Here is a 20449-nt window from a genome sequence, read left to right on the forward strand (position 1 = left end):
AAAACACAGTGAATCTCTTTGATAAAGTGCCCGGACAGTTTAATGTCCACGTCCTGTTGTCCAACCCTGAAACACACAGAGACAAACATCACTGCACAGGGACACAGGACATTTACTGTCCTCACCTGTTTCCTGCAGGTGTTTTCATGTTACATCCAAAACATAAGATCACCTTTAAAACCTGATGCATTCGTACGAATGGACCAAACAACTGATCGATCAATAAATCAATAACAACAGTAACAGTCTGACCTGGTGAGTCCCTCCTTGATGTAGTAGAGGAGACACTCTGACATCAGAGGGTCTTCATTCAGGTTGACCAGGTGAGGCGTCTGCAACACACACACACACACACACACACATTAATATGGACCCGGGGTCGACCCAGTTCCACCTGAGACCAGGATCCTTCACTGAGTCTCACTGCTCATGTGACCAGCGCTCTGACGAGGAGGAACATGAACTCACTCCTTTAGGAGAGAAGACGCCCAGCGTCCCTCCGTCCTCTTTAATGGACACGCCCATTTCTGCCAGCAGGGCCTCTCTGGGCGAGAGACAGCGACACAGAGAAAGAGAAAGAGAGAGAGAGAGAGAGAGAGAGAGAGAGAAAGAGAGAGAGAGAGAGAGGTGCATCATTACTGAGGTCAATCATCATGTTTCGCACTCATTACAACCACGGTAACCATGGTAACGCAGTCAGCCATGTTACCTCTCCAGACGAATGGATTCGGTCTTTCTGAGTTTCTCTTCCCACGTCTCATTAAGCTCAGCGATGATCTTCTCTGTCTCCTGCAGCACACACACACAGAGACACACACACAGACACAGACACAGAGACACACACACACACACACACACACACACACAGAGACACACACACACACTCGTGTTAGTCCAGGTGTCACCTGCCTCACCGTTCGATCGTCCATCAGACTCTGATCCTACCAACAGTCTCTCAGCTGCTTCCTCTTTACTGATGGTCTCCGTGGCAACTGCCTCCTCTCCTTCCTCTCCGTCCTCGGTCAGGCGGTCGGGGTCAGGGTCAGCAGGTACGTCACCTGCAGACGTCGGCTCACCTGCAGCTGCAGAGAAAACAAACGTGAGTTTAAGATGAAGAAGGTAAATCTGTGGACGAGTGTTTCATCACATGTTATTCTATTTTTTTCATTACTAATAATAAAATATCAGTCGAACAGTTTGAGTGAGAGGATGAACCTGGAGGGGCGGAGCCATTCTTAGGTGTGATCCCATTGGCTGTGAGAGCCAGCTGCAGCGGGGAGGGGGGAACACCTGCAACCCCACCTGGACTGATGCTGTTGACTTTTAGAGAGAGAGAGAGAGAGAGAGAGAGACAGAGAGAGAGGGGGGGGGGGGGGGGGGTCAGGTTTCATTTTTTTAAGGAGCAATCTGTGCCACACACACACAGACACACACAGACACCCACACACACAGACACACACACACACAGACACACACACACACACTCTTCATCAGAGTATAAATGTACATCAGTTTGTTGTAAACAGCACAAAGTCTGTGTACAAGTATTATACCACAGCAGCTGATGCAGTGTGTATCAGTGTGTTGTACAGTGTGTGTCAGTGTGTTGTACAGTGTGTGTACAGTGTGTGTCAGTGTGTGTCAGTGTGTTGAACAGTGTGTTGTACAGTGTGTTGTACAGTGTGTGTCAGTGTGTTGTACAGTGTGTTGTACAGTGTGTCAGTGTGTTGTACAGTGTGTTGTACAGTGTGTTGTACAGTGTGTTGTACAGTGTGTGTACAGTGTGTGTCAGTGTGTTGTACAGTGTGTTGTACAGTGTGTTGTACAGTGTGTATCAGTGTGTATCAGTGTGTGTACAGTATGTGTCAGTGTGTTGTACAGTGTGTGTACAGTGTGTTGTACAGTGTGTTGTACAGTGTGTTGTACAGTGTGTGTCAGTGTGTTGTACAGTGTGTTGTACAGTGTGTGTCAGTGTGTTGTACAGTGTGTGTCAGCGTGTTGTACAGTGTGTTGTACAGTGTGTGTCAGTGTGTGTCGGTGTGTTGTACAGTGTGTGTACAGTGTGTGTACAGTGTGTGTCAGTGTGTTGAACAGTGTGTTGTACAGTGTGTTGTACAGTGTGTGTCAGTGTGTTGTACAGTGTGTTGTACAGTGTGTGTCAGTGTGTGTCAGTGTGTTGAACAGTGTGTTGTACAGTGTGTTGTACAGTGTGTTGTACAGTGTGTGTACAGTGTGTGTACAGTGTGTTGTACAGTGTGTCAGTGTGTTGTACAGTGTGTGTACAGTGTGTACTCACCAGTGTTACCCAGCAGCTCCTGCAGACCCTGGGAGAACAGCAGGTTCCTCAGACGTTCCACCTCGGCCTTCAGCTCTCGGATCAGTTTGGCGTTCGGATCTTCGTTGATCACGGCGTTACAACGGATCTGTTTGGCGCGGTCGGCGTACCTGAACCCACACGAAACCAGGTTTAATACACACCTGCGTCAGACATGACACTAATCTGATGGATCACACCGTGTGTCTGACCTCAGAGTGCTCAGGGTTTCTTCATAGTTGATGTCAGCAGGACTCAGAGCAGCGATCATGGCCGTCCGAGAGTTTCCCCCTGAAACACACACATTCACACGTTCACACATTCACACGTTCACACGTTATTTCCTCTGTGACTCTGCTCGATGAACTGTTTAACTCTGACTCAGGTAGCTGTAGCCTCCGCTCTGGCACCAGCACACGTCCTGGAGCTGGACCGAGTCCTGGTGTGTGTGTGTTGTTGCTAACACCTGTCTGACTCACCCAGGTTTTCCTTCAGCAGCCAGGTGAGCACAGAGTCTCTGTAGGGAATAAAATCACTTTTCCTCTTCTTACTGCTCTGCTGCAGAGGACAGAGGACAGAGGACAAACAGACATGGATCAGCTCCTTAATCTGATTATAAACGTGTGTACGTGTGTGTGTGTGTGTGTGTGTGTGTGTGTGTGCGTGCGTGCGTGCGTGCATGTGTGTGTGTGCGTGTGCATGCGTGCGTGCGTGCGTGTGTGTGTGTGCTCGCTCACCATTTCAGCCAAAGCTGAAATCACTTTTCCCAGTGTGGTCAGAGATTTGTTGATGTTGGCTCCTTCCTGTGCACAGTCAGAGAAAATACGTTTTACTCAGAAATCCGATTTTAGTGAAGCCAACAACAGCACGACGCTCGTGACCTCTGACCTTAAGCCTGGTGCCCTTTGCCCCCGACGAGTCGGCTCGCTCGCTTCCAGCCAGGTCGACCAAACTGATCTTACTGACCTGAGGAGAAAGGTTTCATGTTTAAAATGACACACAATGACCACACACACACACACACACACACACGCACACGCACACACACACGCACACACACACCTTCTCAGTGTCCAGGCTGGTCATCTGGTCTCGTCGTTTTTGGGTGAAGACGATGGTGAAGACGGCATGTGACCTGGACGACGTCTCGTTCATGTTTGTGGCAGCGACCGTCCTGTAATCAATAACCGGTCAGGTATCAATACTGTGATTAATCAGCGACGCTACAGTCGACTCATTCACCCGTAAAGCAAAGACATTGGAGGAATCAATCGACAGAAAATGTATTGTCCTGTTAGTTTTCTCAGCATCTTCAGGTTTGAGACTCAGAACGTCTGATTTTCTGATCGATCAGTAAAACTGATCATCAGCTGCAGCTCTGAACATTTTAACTTTAGTTGTTTGAAAAGTTTCATTTCCTTCAGAAGTTGCAGCCTTTTCTGTTTTTTTAAATTCCAGCTGTGGATTTATCCAGATGCTGCGTCGCGACGTCTGTCCACAGGAAGACGACTGACCGAGCTTTGTTGCCGGCGTCCATCAGGTCCCGGATGTCGGTGAATCCAGTCACGGCCAGTTTGGACAGGTCCTCCACATACGGCCCCAGGATGGGATGTTCTCTAACCCGCAGAGTCCCCTGGGACTTTGGGTTCAGCAGATCTCGGACACGCTCGCAGTAGATCTCCATGTAGGACACCTGGAGGAGGAGGAGACGGCGCTCAGCCGATCAACGTTCACGAAATGAATCAGTTCAAACCATCAGGTCGGAGCGAGTTTACCTCCACAGAGTAGGTCAGGTCAGGGTCCGTGTTCTCTCCTGTGCGCTGAAACAGGTCCTCACACAGCTGCACACAGAGACGGACGTCCGTTAATCACAGTCCGTCCATCAGAAGCTCAGGAATCTCCACGAGACACAAATCCAGGTCAATCAGACGAAGGTGTGTGTGTGTGTGTTACCTGTGGTATGATGCCCTCCTGCCCTGGCTCCTGTTTGCCCATCATGGTGTAGCTCTTCCCTGCGCCCGTCTGCCCGTACGCAAAAATACACACGTTGTATCCTGGGAAAAAAAAAAAACATAAAAACCTACGAAATCAAACTGTGAAACACGTGGTTCCATCACACTGAATCATCAACACGGACAGTAACACGTTCACAACTCATCATCACATGAACCCTGACGGTAACAAGCTTCGTTAGCTTTAGCATGTGTAGCATCATTAGCACTGTCCCCTCAGCGTGGTCCCTGTGTCTCAGGGATCTTGCAGGTTGCAGGCTGAGTCCTGTCAGACCTCCGACAGGACTCAGCTGAACCGGTTTAATAAAACACACATCGCAGCGCGTCAGTGACGAGCACTTCCAACGCTTTCACCTTCGAAGGCGTGAAGCAGCATCTCCTCCCCGATGTCCTTATACACCTGTCTCTGAGACACAAAGCCGGGGTCGTCCGCCTGCAGACAAACACACACCTCTGATTATCACTGACCCTGGTTTATCTGGTCAGTGTGTGTGTGTGTGTGCGTGCGTGTGCGTGCGTGCGTGCGTGTGTGTGTGTGTGTCTGTCTGTGTGCGTGCGTGCGTGCGTGCGTGCGTGTGTGCGTGTGTGCGTGTGATCACCGTTGTGTGTGACCAGTAGGAGTAGTCGAAGGTGAAGTTCTTGGCTCCATCTTTGGGCTGTTTGGGGTTAGAGATACCTGCAGCAGAACACAGGGTGAAAGAAGGGAATAAGTGACAGGCGTCATGGCCAGAAGTATGTGGACACACAGGCAGATAAATGCCCATGGGTCACATGATGCAGAAGCGACTGGGTGTCCACATACTTTTGTCCATCATGATTCAGGAGCATGAAATCAGCGTTGTGTATAAACGTGAGTGTGTGTTCAGACGGACGCTCCGTCCCGCTGCTGCAGCGTCTATTTATAAACCGTGTGTGTCTGAGTTTAAATAGCAGCAGGTTCAGAGGTCACATGACGGGCTGAAGCATTCTGGGATTGCTGAGACCAGTTTTAAAACCTGTGAAGCTCCGACTCCAGGAGGCTGAGGGAACAGCCTTCACTGGTCACACTGTGTGTGTGTGTAGGTGTGTGTGTGTGTGTAGGTGTGTGTCTTACAGGTGGTGTTTCCCTGCATCTGGATCACACACTTGGCGTTGCGTCCCGTCTCTCGGGAGTTGAACGGACGGACTCGTACCGCCACCTTCACTGATGCACCCGCCATCATTCAGCTCCGCCCACCCCACCTGAAGACAGCCAATCAGAGTGCACGGTCAGACACACAGAGAGAAAAAACATACAACATGAGTTCAGCATGAAAACTGATTTTACTGCAGCTCAGTCTGTTTACCAGGCAGGGACAAGGCCCTGTGCATTATGGGAAATGTAGGATCTGGTGTTTTTCCCCTCTCACCCCCGCCCCCCCTTCTCCTCTCATTTCTTTTTCCCTCCATCTCTCTCCTCTAATTCACCCCGGGCGTTCGAGCACTGCTACCCATTCTCTCGCTCTCTCTTTTTCCTTCCATCGTCTCTCCCTCCTCCTCCTCCTTCTTTCATGTTTCCAGTTTTTTTCTGTCTCTCCTCACATTCCTGTCCTCTGTTATGTGTTACCTCATCGCCATGGAAACCACGGCCGTCTAATTTTCACCTGTGTCTTTCTATGTCTTCGTCCTTTTGTCTCTCTGTCCCTGTTTTTTATCGTTTCTCTTCCTCTCTTCTTTCATCTCTCTCTCTCTCTCTGACTCAGCCTGTCGATCGCCCTCGCCTCAGGCCTGTAAACACACACAGGTCAGGTTCTGTTACTGTGTGTGTGTGTGTGTGTGTGTGTGTGTGTGTGTTTCAGATCAGCCTGTCAATCATCGCTCAGACGTCTCTGTGTGGTCTGATCAGGGCAGTGATCGTGTTATTGATCGGCTCAGTGATTGGTTATCAGCTGGTGGGTGTGGTCTGTAACCAACACACACTAATTTATCAAACTCTGAACGAACTCGCAGACATGTGACGTCTACATGTGATCACTCACTGTGAAGCATCACATGTGGATCAATCCGCCGCGGAAAATAGTCCCTAACAGAGTCAGTGCAGCTGATTCGTTAAACTACTGAACATCTGTCAGGTGATTTACATCTTCAGTGGGAGGCGACGGGCCGAGAGCTGAGAGGACTGACACAGGACGCGACACGACAGGACTCATCCTGCACAGATCTTCATCTGATGTCTGTGTGAGAAAAAACGTTTCCCTCAAACATTTGTTAACTGTAAAATCTGAGCATCAGAGAGTCAGGATCAGTCAGATCAGTCAGGATCAGTCAGGATCAGTCAGGATCAGTCAGGATCAGATCAGTCAGATCAGTCAGGATCAGTCAGGATCAGATCAGATCAGTCAGATCAGTCAGGATCAGTCAGATCAGTCAGGATCAGTCAGGATCAGTCAGATCAGATCAGATCAGTCAGATCAGTCAGGATCAGTCAGATCAGTCAGGATCAGTCAGGATCAGTCAGGATCAGTCAGATCAGATCAGATCAGTCAGATCAGTCAGGATCAGTCAGATCAGATCAGATCAGTCAGATCAGATCAGAACTGAACCTACTCAACAACACAGACGACAACACGCTCATGCAAAAATAAACAAATGAATCAGTGGCCACAGACGGTCACACACCTGTGGAGTCGTCACAAAGGTCCAGACTCAGATCACATGATCCTCTGACTGATCATCGACCTCCATCGTCAGGTCAGAACTTTAAACACTTCACAGGACATTTCCTGGAGAGCAGCGTCACGGTGTCGTGGTTCTAACACGACCGTGAGACTTGTATTCAGAGCACAGCAGGTGAACTGCAGGTTCTAGTTGTCAGGTGTGACGAACCTGAGCCGGACAACGAGCCGGGGACGGAGACAGAGACGGGGGATGTGCTGGAACGAGTCCGATCAGCAGCAGCTGGCGTTTAATCGTTCAGAGTGCGAGCAGACGCATCAGGTGCTTCTCGTATTGACCAACAGATTATTTGTCTCGTCTACAAAACAGATCAAACTCATCAAACCTCCCCTCGGGACAAAGGTCGTCCTCAAATGTCTCTCTCAATAAAAAGCACCAAGAGCTCAAAGAAGAATCACACAGATGATCAACACGCAGGATTGATCGATCAGCTCCGCAGATCAATATCTGGAGCTCGCTAAGCTCAGAGTCCTGGATCAGGAGCGCCAGGGTTTGGACAGACAGAATCAGGAGGAACAGTCTGTTTGTTCCAGCTGTTATTTCACCATGACAACCATCACCATCAATCAATAATCAATACTGATTATATATTATACACAGGACGAGTCACAGCTGGACACCGATCAGCTGTCCTCTGTCTCTTCCACAGGACGAAGCTGAATTTCACTGAGTCAGTTAAACATCATCACATGAACGGAGCCGGTTGTGAGCCGTGGGAGCTCCTACAGCACAAACACAACACAACACAGTGACCGTGTGTGTTTGCTCTGTCAACACAGCTCCAGTCGCACAACCACAGCAGGAACACGGCAAACAGAAACACACACAGACAAGATGGTGGACACAGATACGGGATTGTGCGCTAATCTTACTGTGTGTGTGTCGAGGTGAGCGAGCAGCCTGCATACCTCAGAGCACGGGCAGAAACACTGACATCACATCACAGGCATCCCAACACACACACACAGAGACACACACAGAGACACACAGAGACACACAGAGACACACACAGAGACACACAGAGACACACAGAGACACACACAGAGACACACACACAGAGACACACAGAGACACACACAGAGACACACAGAGACACACACACACACACACACAGACACACACACACACAGTCTCTCCCTCAGTTATTCAGTGTCTGGTTGAACAGGCTCGGCTGCTTGTAAAGCTGCTGTTCACCAAACTAACCAGCTGTTTAAACACAGACAGGAAGACAAAGACGTTTCCAGAGGAAAAACTCCGGCTGCACCTCAGAGCTCTAACCTCAGAGCTCTAACCTCAGAGTTCTAACCTCAGAGCTCTAACCTCAGCTCTAACCTCAGAGTTCTAACCTCAGAGCTCTAACCTCAGAGCTCTAACCTCAGAGCTCTAACCTCAGCTCTAACCTCAGAGTTCTAACCTCAGAGCTCTAACCTCAGAGCTCTAACCTCAGAGTTCTAACCTCAGAGCTTTAACCTCAGCGCTCTAACCTCAGAGCTCTAACCTCAGCTTTAACCTCAGAGTTCTAACCTCAGCTCTAACCTCAGAGCTTTAGTCTCAGCTTTAGTGTCACAGCTAAAAGCAGCTGGACGGTCTGTAAACCTCTGAGCTCAGAGAGGCTGCACTCACCACACAATACACAACACACGGGAAGGAATGTGGGAACAGAGGCAGAGTCAGCCAGCACCGACACACAGCACAGACACAACAGCACTGACAGAACACACAGCACAGACACACAGCACAGACAGAACACACAGCACAGACAGAACACAGCACAGACACACAGCACAGACAGAACACAGCACAGACAGAACACAGCACTGACACACAGCACAGACACACAGCACTGACAGAACACAGCACAGACACACAGCACTGACACACAGCACAGACACACAGCACTGACAGAACACACAGCACAGACACACAGCACTGACACACAGCACAGACACACAGCACAGACACACAGCACAGACAGAGTCAGAGTGGAACAGAATAACCTTCCATGCTTCTGATTGGTCGGCTCCGGCTCATGATCAGTTTGTTTTTCCTGTTTAATGTATGATGAACGTGTGGACTGTGCTTTGGTTCCCATGTGTCGGCCTCTGCAGGAATGTGATAATGAATGGTCTACATGCCACACACACACACACACACACACACACACACACACACACACACACAGCCCTTCCTATGGCAATGTACACACACACACACACACACAGAGCTAAAGATAGTCATCAGCTCGACCCGACGCCCAGTTTGTACAGAAGGTTTCACACTGTTTGAGTTGAGCTGATGAACGGATGAACAGATGAAAGGATGAAAGGATGAAAGGATGAACGTCTCGGCTCTGTCTCACTCTCACCAGATGTTGATATGATGCAGTTTTCTTGTTTGTTAACTGAAAAGCAACAGCTGGATGCTAACTCGGTTTCCATTGAGAAGCACTAGCATGAGCGCTAACAGGTGGAACAGAGACTTTCTCCCACACAGGAAGTTTAACATTCCTCACCTGGACACGGACACACACACACACACACACACACACACACACACACACACACACACACACACTGCCACAATGACTCCGTCTGTCATGTTGTCAGTTTTGTGGTGTTGCCTAATAACATCAGAGCAGAATCCAAACAACATGCAGCTAAAAATAACACACACTCACACACACACACACACTCACACACACACACACACTCACACACACACACACACAGACACACATACTCACACACACACACACACACACAGACACACACAGATAGCTGAGATGCCTGCTGGGAACTGCTTTAGCTGCTCAGGCTAACTTTAGACAGTCTCTCTTCATCTCCATTGACAGCAACGTTGCCTCTGAAAGTTGCTCTAAGTCTCATTCTTCAGCTCGATCTGATAAACGCTATATGGACAAAAGTAAGTGGACACCCCCTCACCTGTGATCTGGGTCACCTTAACGCTGCAGCACAGTTCAGAAACACACACACACACACACACACACACAGACAGATCGGAGCTGTATTGATTAGTCAGGTGATCAGAGCCTCTGATGAAGATCTGCGATGTGTGAACGATCAGACGAACCGAGGATGAAAACATCTGATTATCAGTAAAACTCAGAGCCCGGGGTCAAAGGTCACCGTTTGTTTCTGTCTGAAAAACAGTTTAAAATCTTCTAATTCACTTTTTAAATTAAACCAACGGGAAATCATCGCGTGCGAAGCTGGAACCTCCAACAAACTGGTTTTAGTCGATCGATTTATCGATCAATCAACTAAACGTCCATCTTAAAGAGGCTCACGTGCTCTAAAGTTAATCAAACGTTGGATTGTTCCGCTGACACGAGGGGCTGAGGTGCTCACCGTGTTACGTCAGATTACCGGGGGATGACTCACCTCTACCGGACCGGAGGAAACCGTGCGTCTCGGGGAAGCCACGCGCTGATCCGCTCACACCGTCCCCATCTCCCCGATCACAAAACAACAACAAATAAACAAATAAACAAATAAAGCCGGCGGGCGGGGAGCAGGGCCGGTCCGCCGGTGGAGCAGCCGTGGTCCTGGTCCTGGTCCGGGCCTGTCGGTACCGGGACACACAGAGTTGGGTGGGGGCGCTGCAGTGTAACACACACACACACACACACACACACACACACACACGTTAAAGAAAAGTTAAAACACTCACTAACGTCGTCTCCTCCGGTGTAACGGCGGCGGCAGAGGCCGATTCACAACTTTTTGGGGGCCTGACGTCACCGTCCGTTAGGTTTAACGGGAGGCGGAAAGAGAAAAAAAAGAGAAAGGAGCTGAAGGAAAGTTGAGGCCCGCTGCGGGCTGGCCGGCAGGGCGGAGAATCACGGCAGGTCCGGCCGCTAGCTCCTCGTTGAAACTCGGTAATCCGGTTATTTGTCCGCCCCGGCGGCCGCTCCTCGCGCGCTGGTTCAGGAGGGAAAAGTTTAACGGTAAACCGGGTGTGAACGGAAAACGGAGGAAAAGGAAAGAGAAGGGGGGGAGAGAGGCAGAGAGGCTGGCCGGTGGCCTGGCCGCGCGGCGGGTGTGTGCGTGTAAGTGCAGGCGCGTCCCCGCGACGGAGGAGCGCAGGCTCCGAGGAGAGCGTCAGCCAGTCAGCCGCGGGGCCCGGGCCGCTCCGCCCCGCCCCTCCTCCCGCTGCTCCGGAGGGGTCGCCGCCGCAGAGCTGGGACACGGACAGAGGTCTCACTCTGACCGATATTTACTGAGAAACAGTACTGGAAGCCGCTCCGCCTGGAGCGGCTTCACCTGGAGCAGCTTCACCTGGAGCGGCTTCCAGTGACTTCATACAGCATCACTGATGTCTGATCAGAAATACTCCATTACAAGTAAAAATCATGTAGTACTGCTCCGACTACCGTGAGTAAAAGTACCATGTAATAGGGGTGGTGAAAAAAAACTATCATTGATTAATCACGATAATATTATGGAGGATTATGAGTCGATTATTAAATTTCCATCGGCTGTCATACAGGATTTAACCACAAGGCGGAGCTGTTGACTAACAGTGATAACACAACAGCCTGGAACAGAACCAGAGAGCGAGCTAACTATGCTAACAAGAGGAGGGGCAGCCAGCCGATCCATCCAGCTCCGTCTGCGCTAACAGAGAGCGGGGAGAGCGTTTTGGTTTTCATGGCCGGAGTTTGAAACACGTCCACAGGATGTACGATGTCTGCTGCACGAAGCTAAAGTACTGTGGCAATGCTATGCTAACATGGGGGCTGCAGGTTCGAATCCCGGTCTGAGCTCTGCTGTGTGGAGTTTGCATGTTGTGATGATAAAGACAACCGCCTGAAGCCTTTAATAACGGCCATGGTGATGGTGATGATGATGATGATGGGCTTCCACAGCTCAGAGCAGAGCAGGTGAATGCCTGTCAGTGATATAACTGCTCCTGAGAACTTGATGGAGTGGACCATCTTCTGAAACAGAGACGATCTTGGACATCAGACGTTAAAGGAGCAGAGACGTGTGATCACGTGCTCCTGATGTTCAGCTCAGTCTGGACTGAGACTGATGGGATGGCAGCACAACACACACACGTATGACCTGTGTCTGCAGCAGTGTGAGTCACAGGTGTGTGTGTGTTGTTTCAGTGAGGTGAAACAACACACACACACACACCTCAGTGTATGAAGCACAAACTCCGTCCTCACACATTCACCTGTCTGTCCCATAAATACGCTGCTGTCTGTGTATGTACATCACGTGTTTAGTGTCTGACTGTGTGTGTGTGTGTGTGTGTGTGTGTGTGTGTGTGTATGTGTATAAAACAAAAGGGGGTGGGGTCAGGAAACACCTGGAAGTCAGGAAACACACACACATTACTTGTGTCTCTGTGATGATTGTTGTCGGGTCTGACCTTTGACCTCCCAGAGAAGCTGAGCACTGATTGGTCCACACCGTGCCCCTTAGGAATGCCTGCACTTCCTCCTGTGATGCAATGAAACACGGGGGTCGGCTCAGCTGGAGGTCAGAGGTCACGCTGACATGTCGAGATCTTAAAGGAAATACCCATAGTTCATAGCGCTGTGATATTAATATAAAGTGTGTGAGGGTTCAGAGAGGTGCTGCCCCCTCTGCTGGACACTGCTGCACATTACAGCACCACACTGTCCGCTGCTGCTGAGCGGGCCGCAGCTAACAATTACAGTTTGTTACTGTGTGTTAGCAGCTCTAACACTTCAGTGGAGCTGCAGGGAGAAACATACTGAGACCTCTGTAAGTCAAACTGAAGACTTTTAACCTTCTGAGGCTTTTTGAGGGAACTGAACTCAGCTTTTCCAGTGGACTGTTCTCATTCTAACTGCAGTGGAGCAGAAGAATAAAGTCAAATAAAAGAAACTCAGTGATAAATTCACAGATTACGTTTCCTTATTACTGTCACACTACAGTATATCCCTCCACTGTGATGCAGCTGCACCCACGTCTGGTTTATAAACTGGCTCTTCACCAAGAAACAAACCTCCCAGGATCCAAAGTTAGAGACGAGAAGACGAGAACCAAAAGGTTCTGTAAACACCAACGAGAACAAACAGAGAGAGAGGGAGGACAGAACCGAGGGTGTTTCCTGTGGGATGTTCTACGTGACGGAGAGTTTATCATCAGATTATTTTTACCAAACATACAAACATGTAAACAAAGATTCTTCACTGGAAAACATCAAATATCTGCACAAAACAAACACAGATCCCAGCGAGCTTTATGTTCTCAGCTCTGAGCTCATTGGTTCCTGCTGAAGACGTCAATCAAAGGTTCAGCAGCTTTTATCTGTTGGGGACTCCCATTCTATAAAACCACACCTGACCTTGTTACAAGCTGAGACCTAAACAACACCTGGGCCCCTCAACGAGCCCGGGACTTCTGAATGTCGCAGACTCCCAGAAACACCTGGGGGCAGACGTGAGAACGTGAGCTCCTCGAGCAAACTTCAGATCCAGTGTACACGTGGTTCTCCTGAGTCAGCTGCAGGCGACGTGAAGAGACAGAGATTAGACACAACGTGTGAAATATAATCCAACATTAAAACTTTCAGTTCAGTGATGCTGCTTCAGATTTGAGTGAGAGTCTGACGGAGGAACAGGTGTGTCAGGTGGTGTTCCTCCTCCTCATCAGGGTCAGTCCGGATCTGAAGGACCCCCCCCTGCTGGACAAAAGAGAGGAATGAGCGTCCCTCATGTTGTCTCTGAACGTCCTGGTGGAGTAGTAGTACAGCAGGGGGTTGACCACACTGTTTGATGCCGCCAGGCACAGCGTCACCACCACCGCCCGCTGCAGCGCCACGACGACGTTGCAGTTCCAGCCACCGCAAACGGCATGCAGGTGCAGGGATCGAATCACGTGATAGGGCAGAAAGCAGAGCAGGAAGGTTGCTGTCACCATGGTAACCAGGTGCACCGAGCGCCGTCTGTTGCGACGTCTAGCGTTGCTGGACAGGCCGCTGCCATGGATACTGGAGCGGGCCGTCAGGCGTCGGACGATTCTGCTGTAGCACACAATAATTATGAAGAAAGGGAGGAGGAAGCCCAGAGCCAACGCCACGTAGTTTAAGATCAGGACACGCCCCCAAGAGGAGGGGCTGGACGGCTCGAAGCAACGAGGTAGCCCCGCCCTGAGAGACAGAAGGAAGGAAGACAAGCAAGCAAATGAAACAGGTTTCAAACATTTCGTTAATCCCTTCATCATCATATCAATAATCCATCAATAATCATCTTTGAGCCAAACTACTGTTCCAGTCCTGGTTCTGACCCCTGGTTCTGACTCCTGGTTCTGACTCCTGGTTCTGACCCCTGGTTCTGACCTCTGGTTCTGACCCCTGGTTCTGACTCCTGGTTCTGACTCCTGGTTCTGGCCCCTGGTTCTGATCCCTGGTTCTGACCCCTGGTTCTGACTCCTGGTTCTGACTCCTGGTTCTGGCCCCTGGTTCTGACCCCTGGTTCTGACTCCTGGTTCTGACCCCTGGTTCTGACTCCTGGTTCTGACTCCTGGTTCTGGCCCCTGGTTCTGACCCCTGGTTCTGACCCCTGGTTCTGGCCCCTGGTTCTGACCCCTGGTTCTGACTCCTGGTTCTGGCCCCTGGTTCTGATCCCTGGTTCTGACCCCTGGAGGCTGTGGTGCTACATTACAGGACAGAACATACATTCTGATGCATTATCTCCCCCCAGATCCTCCACAGCTAAACATGTTCAGTCTGTCCTGGGAGTGACGTCGCACTGAAGATCACATGGGTCATTCAAATCTGTAACTGTCTGGGGAGCAGAACTGGGAGCAGAACTGGGAGCGGGACTGGGAGCAGAACTGGGAGCGGGACTGGGAGCGGGACTGGGAGTTAGAATTTTAAAACGAAATCACGAGGAATGTCAGCAGCTTTGTTCTGACGGGGCAGTGGATGAAAGGTCAGGTGTCAGCTGTTGCTGAAAACTTGGCCTGTGAGAAAATTCACTCTGGAACAAAATACTACAGAAGTTTTTATAGTTTCATGGGAACAGACAACAGTCACATGACTACATCTTATAAAGTGGCTGTGTTCAACTATCAAACAGCTACAGATCAACATGACCCTTCACCTGGAGTGGTCTCTGAGTCCACCTGAGGACTCTCAGTCCCAGTGTCCCTCTCTTTTAGCTCAATGTTTGGTCTCCACCTGCTCCTGAGGGAAACATCAGGCTCTTCAGCTGCTGAATGCTGCACCGTGTTCAGCAGCTGCTCTGAGTCTGAGTCTGAGTCTGTCTGCCACAAAATAAAAATACTCCAGTGCTGCAAAACCAAAACTAGGAGCCAAACGAGGCTAAACGGCTCCACAGAGCTGCAGAGTGATCTCAGACCACAGCAGCAGCTGGAAGCCTTCAGTTTAAACACAGACTGAGCTCAGGTATGAGACGATGTGTGATCACACACGGAGCAGATTCACACATGTTTCAGTTCTAATGTGAAGTGACTCTTCTCTTCTCTTCTGTCTGGGTTCAGTCGTCTGATTATCTTCATGATGAGCAGCAGGAATGTTTCCTCACACACAGCCTTCCAACCTTTTCCACTGTTTACAGGAGTCAGTTAGAAACACAGCGATGAGCTGGGTCAGTTTACATGATTTCCTCCTGACGGACTCTGGTTCAGCTCACGTCTATGAAGCTCAGCGCGGAGGCTGTGATTGGTTCTCCCTCAGCAGCAGATTTTTATACAAACGAGGTGAAACCAGTGGCTGCCTGAGGGACGTCTCACCTGTTCGTCACCCCGTTGGACAGGAAGGGAGCAGAGGACAAGCCCACAAACAGCCAGACTCCCAAGCAGACCAATACGGTTCGAGTGGGCGTGGCCAGAGAGCGGTGACGGAGGGGCTGGGCTACAGCGAGCCATCGGAGTATGCTCAGCAGAGTGAGGAAGAGGATGCTGAGGGAGGAAGAGCGGCACTTCTTTAATGGTGATTTTAAGCTAAGGCTAAGCTAAGGTTAGGATAAGTCATCGTGATGTCCTCTGAGGTGAGGGACACAGGACGTGTGTGTGTGTGTGTTACCTGGTGTACAGGTTGACATAGAAGCCAAAGACACACAGTCGGCACAGCCAATCAGGAAAGTCCCACACTCCACCCCTGAAGTAATAAGCCAGTCGCAGGGGGAGGGTGAGGGAGAAGCTGCCGTCTGATAGGGCGAGGTTCATCATGACAACACAGGAGGCGGAGCTCCTGGATGAGGAGACACGAAGACCTGGAATTAAAACACTGTGTGATCCACATCTGGATACAGATGCACCTAATGCATATTAATGAAGCATCACTCAGACCACATCCTGAGGGGGTCCACAGAGAGAGGACGTCCACATGGACCTGCAGACAGACACAGGTGTGGTTCACCTGCAGAAGGTCACTGTGAAAAACATGTCCTCACTGGGACAGACTCCAGCTCCCTGTGGACTGTGGGACTGAGCGAAGTCAGAGGGGAGACCTCACAACACGTGTGTTTGCATGTTCAGACCTGCGGCTGCTCTGCAGGAAGAACACCACCAGGGCTCCGATGTTGCACAGGAAGGCCACAGGAAACAGCAGCAGGTAGGTGAAGGTGTAAGCACGGTACTTGAAGGCATCGTCGTCATGGAAACACGCCACCAGCAATTCCGCTGCCACCGAGGTGTTGTGGCCGGCCATGATGGGAGTGGTTAGCAGGTGTTCTGCAAAGTAAGACACAAAACACAGACTCTTCACTCGGAGAAGGAGCAGGGACGAGGACAGCCGGGGATCGAACCCCCGACCTCCGGCTCAGTGGACGACCCGCTCCACCTCCTGAGACAGCAGATAAATCTGAGGCTTTGCCAGATGAATAAAGGAAGAGGAAAGAAGAAAAAACAATCTCTATAAAAACAACAGACTCTGAAGTGATCAGAGCTGGGATCTCTGACTGCACCTAAACGCACCACTCGACCAGGAAACCGGTGCCCAGGTGTGGTATGTAAACCAGACCAAACCAGTCCGGCCGCTTTAGACAAAGCTCCTTTCATTACATAAACAGCAGCAGGTGACCTGCAGAGGAAAACACGCTGGTTCCTCAACTGCAAATTTGAATCAGTCTCGACTGTTCAACTGTCGGCTTATCTGAGGACGATGAGCTCTGTGTATTCTAACACGCAGAGACAGTGAGACGTATTCAGGTGCTGGTCCCACACGAGCCTCCGGACCAGAGACTGAGGTTCAGCCTGAGTCTGAGGACAGTGGACATGTCAAAGATATTATAACTGAAACTATAATTCACTGTCAGATTTCCATTTAACTTTACTACATTTCTTTATTTTCTTTTTAAAGGGCTGTTTCCTCGTGTGTTTCCTCATGTGTTTCCTCGTGTGTTTCCTCATGTGTTTCCTCATGTGTCATGCTTTTAAGAAAAAAGGTGTGAGTCTTTGTGATTCATGTCAGATATTTGGTGACGTAGTGACTTCTCTTGACGTATCTTCTTGAACATTTGTGAAAATGTTCATTGGTCCACTGAAGACGCATCACTGACGACTGACGGGGAGGACACTTCCTCCTCCCAAACAGAAGCAGCCACCACGAGGACCATGTCAGAGAAAAGACGCTTCCTGTCCTCTGGACGTCTCCTCTCCTCTGGACGTCTCCTCTCCTCTGGACGTCTCCACGTTTGTGTGAGATTCCCACATTAATTCCCCCTGACAGTCCACTGCAGCGCGGCCTGAGTGCCGTGACCTCTGACCTCCTCACTGATTTGTTTTCATACTGTTGCTGATGTTGGGAGATGATTTACAGTGAAGTCTGACAGAGAGGAGCTCTGCTCTCACCAGTGAATAAACACACGATGGAGAAAACTAAACTTTGTGATCAGTCTCCAGCTCTTTAGTCTCTTTGTTTAGTTGCGTGTTGTCCCTTTGTGTCTCCTTTGAGTCTTTCTGGACTTGTTTTCTTTGCAGTGTTTATCCTCAGATGGATCAGCCGTCCCTCAGCTCCTGAACAGTCACTTCTTTCTTTGTTATTGAAACTTTAAACCCTGAAGTTTTCCTTCTGTCTCCACTGATTCCAGAGCCTTTAAACTTTCAGCTTTAATAAACTGTTGAAGTCGGTTCGACTGGTTTAACTCGTCATCACAAACACAGCGTGTAATGAACTGTACTGGTCCCATTAAACACCTGAAGGTCTGAGTCCTGCTGTCACTCTTCACCTCACACTGCTAATCTGTATTTTTAAAGTTCTCACTCACCGTTCATCCTGTCACAGCTTCATTCCTCTGGCAGCCGTTCATGTGTTCATCCGTCCGTCCATCTGTCCCTCCGTCCGTCCGTCTGTCCGTCCGTGTTCCCTCTGTCCAACTCTGTCTTCAGTATTCAAACCCTCCTGTGAGAGTGTTGGAGAGTTAGACGCACGGCAGGAATTCCATGGAAGGAGGCGTACACACACACACACACACACACACACACACACACACACACACACACACACACACACACACACACACACACTCTCTCTCTCTCTCTCTCTCTCTCTCTCTCTCCAGGCAGGAAGCCAACACACACAACGATCTCTCTCACTCTACGAGCTCTGACTCTGACTTTTCCTAAACATCAAAGAATCCTCCGTTTTCAGAAATAAATAAAGTTATTTGGAAAAATAATATTTAAAAAAATTAATAAGTGAAACTTTGTTGAAATGTTATTAATTTCCACAGAAAGCTTCAGATTCAGGCTGATCTCAGCTCACGCCGGCTGATTATCCCCCAAACTAACTGAGCCCATACAGAAGTATTCAAAACTCCCGTCACACAGGAGAGCAGCTCCACTGCAACATGGGCTTCACCTTTGAATAAATCAAACACACCTGAATACACACACCTGAATACACACACCTGGATACACACACCTGAATACACACACCTGGATACACACACCTCCAGTTCTCCTGAGAGTCAGTATTCAAATGATGGTTAAACTGGCAGCGAACACATCCTGCTGCTGTGTGGCAGACACTTTCACACAGGTTCACAGGCCTCTGGTGAGTCAGCATTCAGATTACAGGGCCCCTGATGAAGACAAAATGGCCGACAAGGCTCTCTGTCCTCACCATTGAGAAGGATCTGACGTTTGAGGTCACTGAGGATTCACATCATCACAACAACCTTCAGTCACGGTTCTTCAACGAGCAGCAGGAGGACGCTCGGTTCCCTCCTCTGTCCCTGTGGGACAAAGACGGGACAAATAAACATTTGACTGCAGCAATTTAAAAGATACCAACAAATCTGCATCGACTCTGCAGCATGCAAATAAACACACAGCTCACCTGCTGCTGCTGACACACACACCTCTATCACAGGGATGGACTGATGTATCCACACACCAGTCAGCAGCCATCAGAGACATCAGAGACACAGAGGACAGAAACAGACTCCTGTGAGGTGAGTGTTCTTCTCTCGTTTGATCCCGTCCTTTGTCCAAACAGGCTCAGGTCCAGAGACACGTTGTCACTGGCTGTGAAATTAATATGTAACTGTGGAATATTCAACAGCACTAAACCTTTCTGTTAGCGTGTCACACAAAAGCATGTTCTTCATATGTTCAGGACGTTAGCATGTTTGTTTCGGCCCCCCCCCCCCCCCCCCCGGTTTTTATTCAGTGGCTGATGTTTCTATGACTCTCTCTCTTTTCATCGCCCTTCTTTGACCTTTCCTTCGCTCTCCTCCTCTTCCTCAGGCCTTCCTGAAACAGAGATGTCAGTCAACTCGTCCTCTCCCTCCAACGACACCCTCTTTCTGTTCTTGCATTGCTTCGACGTCAGCGTGGTGACCTTCATCTCCGTCGCCTTCACCGTCACCAAACTCCTCCTCATCCTCCCTCTCTCCATCCTCGTCCTCCACCTGGGTCACCAACAATGGCGGCAGCAGCGCTCCCTCAAAGCGATGAGCCACTCCGACGTCTTCAGCTTCCACATGGCCGCCATGCAGCTGATCAGTGGGGCGGGGTGGGGCGTCCTCTGCTGCGGCTCCTACATGGGGCTCCCAGAGATGACCGAGGTCGGGTTCTATGCTTTTTACATCATTTTCCCCGGAGAGACTCTGTTCCACATCCTCACCTGTGTGGAGCGCTACCTGGCTGTTGTTCAGCCCATCACCTACAGGAGGCTGCGGCAGTCAGGCGGAGTGCGGATCAGGAACATCGGCAGCGGCTGTGTGTGGCTGATGTGTTTGGCATGGATCGGTGTCACAGCTCTTCACATGCCCGATTTGCCCATTTTCCCCTTTTTGAGCTTCTTGATTTTGGCCTTACTCGTGGTCTCGTTCTGCAGCCTCTCTGTTCTCCACGTTCTGATTCGTCCAGGGCCGGGGGACGTGGGTGGGGAAAAGGGGCAGGTTGACCAATCAAAGCAAAGGGCTTTCTACACCATCGTGATCATAATGGCAGTGCTG

The 20449-nt window shown here is 49.9% G+C and overlaps 2 protein-coding genes across 9 annotated transcripts in view; both read right to left on the reverse strand.

Annotated features, from left to right (window-relative positions):
- The window catches only part of kif1c (kinesin family member 1C), a 19594-nt gene extending 8459 nt beyond the window's left edge, over window positions 1-11135 (reverse strand). Inside the window, exons 1-20 of one of the 5 annotated variants that reach the window (XM_041031581.1) lie at window positions 10711-11135; window positions 10422-10602; window positions 5420-5547; window positions 4926-5002; window positions 4681-4759; window positions 4268-4368; window positions 4090-4155; window positions 3829-4007; window positions 3377-3488; window positions 3203-3280; window positions 3052-3117; window positions 2794-2869; window positions 2527-2605; window positions 2297-2445; window positions 1216-1320; window positions 946-1082; window positions 710-789; window positions 469-544; window positions 253-332; window positions 1-66 (exon numbers count right to left, since the gene is read on the reverse strand). The exon at window positions 1-66 is cut by the window's left edge and continues 29 nt beyond it. In XM_041031581.1, the coding sequence (XP_040887515.1) occupies window positions 1-66; window positions 253-332; window positions 469-544; window positions 710-789; window positions 946-1082; window positions 1216-1320; window positions 2297-2445; window positions 2527-2605; window positions 2794-2869; window positions 3052-3117; window positions 3203-3280; window positions 3377-3488; window positions 3829-4007; window positions 4090-4155; window positions 4268-4368; window positions 4681-4759; window positions 4926-5002; window positions 5420-5528 (1715 nt within the window). In that variant the 5' untranslated portion in view covers window positions 5529-5547; window positions 10422-10602; window positions 10711-11135. Of the gene's footprint in view, window positions 67-252; window positions 333-468; window positions 545-709; window positions 790-945; window positions 1083-1215; window positions 1321-2296; window positions 2446-2526; window positions 2606-2793; window positions 2873-3051; window positions 3118-3202; window positions 3281-3376; window positions 3489-3828; window positions 4008-4089; window positions 4156-4267; window positions 4369-4680; window positions 4760-4925; window positions 5003-5419; window positions 5548-6963; window positions 7096-10421; window positions 10603-10710 lie in introns of those variants that run through there. The other 4 variants (XM_041031578.1, XM_041031577.1, XM_041031580.1 and 1 more) reach the window with 4 other exon arrangements.
- Window positions 11136-13345: 2210 nt separating this feature from the next.
- On the reverse strand, window positions 13346-19139 carry LOC121177381 (cysteinyl leukotriene receptor 1-like). Of its 4 annotated transcripts, none has more exons than XM_041031702.1 (6): window positions 18924-19139; window positions 18254-18387; window positions 16526-16718; window positions 16069-16236; window positions 15777-15944; window positions 13346-14169 (listed from the first exon to the last, which is right to left on the reverse strand). In XM_041031702.1, exons 2-6 carry the CDS (start codon window positions 18258-18260, stop codon window positions 13647-13649), a joined length of 1059 nt encoding a protein of 352 aa, XP_040887636.1. In that variant the 5' UTR covers window positions 18261-18387; window positions 18924-19139; the 3' UTR covers window positions 13346-13646. The 4 variants fall into 4 exon arrangements, with proteins under 4 accessions (XP_040887636.1, XP_040887637.1, XP_040887639.1 ...); XM_041031703.1 differs by having other exon boundaries at window positions 18938-19133; XM_041031705.1 differs by lacking the exon at window positions 15777-15944 and having other exon boundaries at window positions 18924-19133.
- Window positions 19140-20449: the final 1310 nt, after the last annotated feature.

This window comes from Toxotes jaculatrix, chromosome 23, assembly GCF_017976425.1.
Source record: "Toxotes jaculatrix isolate fToxJac2 chromosome 23, fToxJac2.pri, whole genome shotgun sequence".
NCBI classification, from domain to species: domain Eukaryota; kingdom Metazoa; phylum Chordata; class Actinopteri; family Toxotidae; genus Toxotes; species Toxotes jaculatrix.

Coding starts and splice junctions, on each gene's coding strand:
- LOC121177381 (XM_041031702.1), bottom strand. Junction 15,945..16,068: donor TATGTCAACCTGTACACCAG/GTAACACACACA, acceptor TTCCTCCCTCAG/CATCCTCTTCCTCACTCTGC. Junction 14,170..15,776: donor TCCAACGGGGTGACGAACAG/GTGAGACGTCCC, acceptor TCTGTCTCTCAG/GGCGGGGCTACCTCGTTGCT.